The following is a 5,211-nucleotide window of genomic DNA, read 5'->3' as shown; positions in this document are numbered from 1 at the left end:
TGGAAATGTGACACAGTAGATGACTGTGGGGACCGGTCAGATGAACCTGCAGATTGCTGTGAGTACAGACTGAATAATTACCTCAATATTCATATTCATGCTGTATTATTAATGTGTTTACAGTGTTTACTATTATGTATGTGTACTTCCATGTCCTTGACAGTTTCCAACATCTGTATAAATATAACAATCACAAGGTTTATCATGATTGGACAGACACTCATTCATCTAATGTTCCTGTCTACATGTTCACATGTTCACATGTCCCATCATGTGGTTTTCCCTTCAATAACCATCTCACCTCTGTATGAAATAAGAGGCCGTGGTGCTCTGATCCTATTTCACTGCATAGAATGGAGAATAATCACGGCTTGAGTGGCCTGGACTTGATGTAAATTGGAAATCTTTACAGCTTGGTTCAAAAGAGATCTGGAGGCATAGTTTTGGCCCTGAGAGCCTCTCAGTGCAGCATGCAGTGGGTTGTGACCATGGTGGGATTTCTTTCTTTGGCTTTCGTTACAAAACCTTTAACCCGGCCAGTCATGGAGGCTAAGCCGTCAGTACAAATTCAGACGTACGTATCCCATTTGAGATTATGTTCCCTGAAGTACTCGTCTCTGACTCTGAATATTTCATCACCTGTAGCGTGGTTTTCCAACTCTTTGCAAAATAAAAAGTTCTCTTTGATACAATCTTCATCCACGTACCTCATGTTGGTAATCAGCTGGCAATGGCCACTTGCATCAGTTGAATCGTCAATTTGGAATGCAAATTTCCCACTCAGTCGTAGTTTCTCACAGAGAACAGATTCCATGGCATTCGACATATCATCAATGCGCCGTTTGATGGTGCATAAAAACAAGTGCTCCTCCAAGCAACTCCAGTCAGGCTTAAAATAATAGACATTTTGACATTATTCTCCCCAAGATATGTTGTGAGGGAAACTTGAGAAAATAGCCGTTTTGGTTAGAACTGACTTTAAAATAACTTCACGTTTAAATTGATATAAAATAATAATATTTCCAAAGTGTCCAAATGAATTCCAAATATTATGAAATTATTTTGCGGCACCCCAGGTTGCCGTAGAACCCATTTTGAGAATCCCTGGTATAATAGCATGAGGACAGTGAATACATCTTAGAAAATCTATAGATCTATAAGCTGACACCGCGTCGCTGACCTCCATGTCCGTGCCTGTCTGCTCGTGCACTGTGAATTGCACGTTCATGAGTTTTACATACGTGGCTCTTGTTTATAGAAGGCGAGTTATGTTTGTTTGTTTGTTTCAAGGTCGGAGATGGCATTTTTTAAATGGGGGGAACGAACTAAAACCAACAACTGTATCACAATACATGCACACTAGTCATATCCCGGACGCATCCGATGTCAATGTAGGGTCATGTTCAGAGAATAATGCACACTACTATGGAGGTGAGCTTGAACAGGTCCGTCTTTACTGAGTGCCAACCACATACGGTGGCAGCGTACATTACAAGCTGGTTAACAACAACAACAACGTACTCACTTACGACCACATACATTTACGTGCTTCCTGTCGTACATATCACCAGTGTCGTAAACCTTGCGCATCACAGACCGAAGCCAACAGTACACTCATACACAACATGCAGGCTATTACGTCATTTGTAAACGTTCCCAAAGACAAATTTAGTTTGACTTGACCTCTTCCCATCCACTCTATTTAAACAAGCATGTCACAAAGGACACGGCGAGGATGCGCTTTGATTGGCCAGTCATCCTTTTAACTAACAGTTCTGCCTTGTGTTCGTTTTGCGTGACTTCTGCCTTTTAGTAGGAAGGGGCTAGAGTATCTTGCACACTGCCCTTTATCTCCTATTTTGATTTTATATAACTGTATATATATATATATATATATATATATATATATATATATATATATATATATATATATATATATATATATATATATATATATATATATATATATATATATATATATATATATATATATATATGATATAAGATATGATACAAAATATATATTATATAAAATATATATATTCTTTAATAAAAAATAGTTCAAATAGTCGATCTACAAGCTCACAACGTGTAGATGTAGATCGGCTAGTTGAACTATTTTAAAATGATTTTCAAAATAGTAAAATATGGCATATAAGTTTAGGCATAAGGGATAAGGCGGGACGCAAGATATGCCATAGTTCTCTTCAGTGTGTGAAGGGCGGCTGTGGCTCAGGAGGTAGAGCAGGTCGTCCAATGATCCTTGGGTCGGCGGTTCGAATCCCGGCTCCTCCTGTCCACATGTCAAAGTGTCCTTGGGCAAGACACTGAACCCTACATTGCCTCCAATGATACGGTCTGCTCTAGCTTGCCACCATGGGTGTGTGAATGTGGGAAAAGTGGGGATGCTGGCGTCAACTGTTCGCCGCTCCACCTCCCAATGACCCCCCCCCCATGTATGAATGAATGAACCATTGTAAAGCGCTTTGAGTACTTAGAAAAGCACCATAAAAATGCAATTCATTATTATTACAGCGTTGGTTCTCAAAATCTTTAATTTCAAGGACCCCCATAACTGTATGGACATTTACGGGTCCATTTGGTTCCATTTGTACACTCCAGAGTTACAGATTCGTAAGGGCCCATTTGGTTCCTATTGTAAGTATCAATCATTTAGCTGATTGATACTTGGATACTTGGAACCATAGACTGTAAAAAAGAATGGACAAAGCCACTCCGCTGCTTTCTACAGCCCGAAAATGAAGCCTTTCCTTGGCTGTGTGCAGTTAATATATACAGTAAACACCGTCGGGTCTCATACGCTATTGGTTCAGACCAGACATGTGACCAAAGCGTCACGCAGACATGTGACCAAAGCGTCACGAAGCGGGGGCGGGTCCCATGTGGAACACACACACGCCCAACAGAGCCTTGTACACGCCCACTCACACTGATCTGCGTCACAGAAAAAGCTACTTTTTTATCAACGCTAAACGTCGTCTTTCAATTCGAGGTAAAATGTTTATTTATACTTGGCCTGTGTTAATCCTGGTTTCTAATTGCATGCATGCACCACAATGAACAAATATTACATCTAAGAAAGAGTAACCATAACTTTGAAACATCACTCCTATCATGCATCTTTTCACTATTTTCAAGTAATATAATTCATTTTATTGAACGTATTATTGTCAATGAATATCTTAGCTGCTTCCCCTTTATCATCAGATAATGTCTCCTATTTAAAACAGCAGCCTAGATGCTATAGTAAATGTAACTAGTACATTTACTCAAGTACTGTATTATAATTTGGAGGTCTTTTTTTACTATACTTATTTCCATTCCCCCCCCCCAATACTTTTACTTCGATTCCACTCTCATGCAAATATTGTATTTTTGACTCCACTACAATAATTTGAAAACTTTAGTTAGCCTACTAGTTACTTTCTAGATTTGAAATATTACAAAACATACATTAACCACTTCAGCCATATTTAAACTTTGGCTATTTGAAAATAGAACACCATTGTGAGCTAGTAGATCTGCTATTTTCCAAACAATCAAACATTAATAGTTAGGTTGCTTGTGGCTGCATTAAACCTCTAATGATACAATACATACTGTACATTAAGGTCCTACTATGAAATGATCTACCACATGAACTACGGTCTGCTACTAGTTTTTTCTTTTAAAAGCATGCTAATACCATAACATTACAGCTAAGGTTAAAACTATGCTTCTAGATTTTTTTTTAGTACAGCCTAACGTTTCTATTTATTCCTCTTTTTACTGTTCTTATAAACTATTTAATAATGTCTTGTATTGGTCTGATGTATTAATTTATTATTTTTGTTATCATTATTGTCATTATTGTCATATTTCACGTTGGCCCAGTCTGGTTTTTATTTCATTTTAAGTACATTGAGTCTACACCTGTCATATGAATCGCCTTGACTTTATTAAAATGTGTGTAACCAACTCTTTTTATGTTTCTCAACAGCTATGGTGTCACTTTGGGTGATTGGGGACAGCTATGTCCGGCGCGGTGAGCAGAGAGCTACAGAGACCATGGGGAACAACCTTGGTGTGGATGCCATCAGCTACATCCATTGGTTTGGCTGGGGTGGTCTGCGGTGGAAAAACCTCCTCCCCTTCCTTAACCAGGCCCTACAAGGGAGAGCAGCACCGGATGTCCTCCTGATCCACTGCGGCGGCAATGACCTTGGAGACATCTCAAGTGCCAAACTAGTCGCAGTGATGAAGGAGGACCTGCACCAGCTCCATCTGCAGCATCCACAGATGAAGATACTCTTCTCTGCCATCACCCAGAGATGCAGATGGAAGACTGGTGCCAATCCGGGGAAGATCAACAAGGGTCGCCGGTTTGTGAACAGTGTTATGGCTACATATGTTCATTGTTTAAGTGGCAGCTTTGTAGATCACCCTCACATAAAGTTTGACACTCCTGGGCTATTTCTTTGTGATGGAGTTCATTTCACCAATAGGGGAAATGATATATTTTTAAACAGTTTTGCTGAGTCCATTAAAGCCCAACTTCAGCAACAGTAAACAGTTCAAGTCTGATAGTTTTCTGCTGTTGAAGGTGAGTTTTAATGGATTTATTTGTAGCACTGAACATTGTTCACAGTGTCAGGCCGTGTGTGACGATGTGTTTTTGTTAATATACTGTAATTTGATATTTTTTTGTCAGCATTTGTGTCCATAACACTGTTCACTCTTCCCAGCTGCTCTTCCTTGTCCCCTACACCCATTCCTAATTCCCTGTATACCACCCCAGTCTTACCACCCCATGGTCTCTGGTCTCTAGACAAGGTCTCACCCTACAGCGGGTGGTGCAAGGGTCATTAGTGGAGGGTAGTGTCTCTCCCTCCAGGAAGTCCACTACCACTTCGCCTGACTTTTGCTTCCTCATGGACCCAATACCAGTGAACCAACCTTTTGTGGACTATGTGGTTGAACTTGTTAATAAATATTATTCTGATTCTACCAACAGCATCACTTATTTTGAGGTTTTAACCATAGCAAATGTACATTCAAATACTCTTTCAGGTCCCTTTGTTCCTGCCTTGCACTTAAGAGTAAAACCAGAAACTTTAAACATGAATATATTTTTATAGTTTTTTCCTCCCAAGCTAAGTTAACTGTCACACACACAAGGACTCCTGAATAATGGCACCTGGACTTTTTAAA

The 5,211-nt window shown here is 39.6% G+C and overlaps 1 protein-coding gene across 1 annotated transcript; it reads left to right on the top strand.

Annotated features, from left to right (window-relative positions):
• Positions 1–2,971: 2,971 nt before the first annotated feature.
• On the top strand, positions 2,972–4,869 carry LOC311056784 (uncharacterized protein; the record flags this gene model as incomplete). Its single annotated transcript, XM_084073590.1, has 3 exons — positions 2,972–3,013; positions 4,001–4,454; positions 4,746–4,869. The coding sequence occupies exons 2-3, from the start codon at positions 4,003–4,005 to the stop codon at positions 4,867–4,869; spliced, it is 576 nt and encodes a 191-aa protein (XP_083929716.1). The 5' UTR covers positions 2,972–3,013; positions 4,001–4,002.
• Positions 4,870–5,211: the final 342 nt, after the last annotated feature.

The sequence above is a fragment of the Gymnoscopelus microlampas genome (genome assembly GCF_963454915.1).
Source record: "Gymnoscopelus microlampas genome assembly, chromosome: 12".
Classification (NCBI taxonomy): domain Eukaryota; kingdom Metazoa; phylum Chordata; class Actinopteri; order Myctophiformes; family Myctophidae; genus Gymnoscopelus; species Gymnoscopelus microlampas.
Note: the sequence above shows the minus strand (reverse complement) of the source record. Positions and strands in the feature narration are given on the sequence as shown.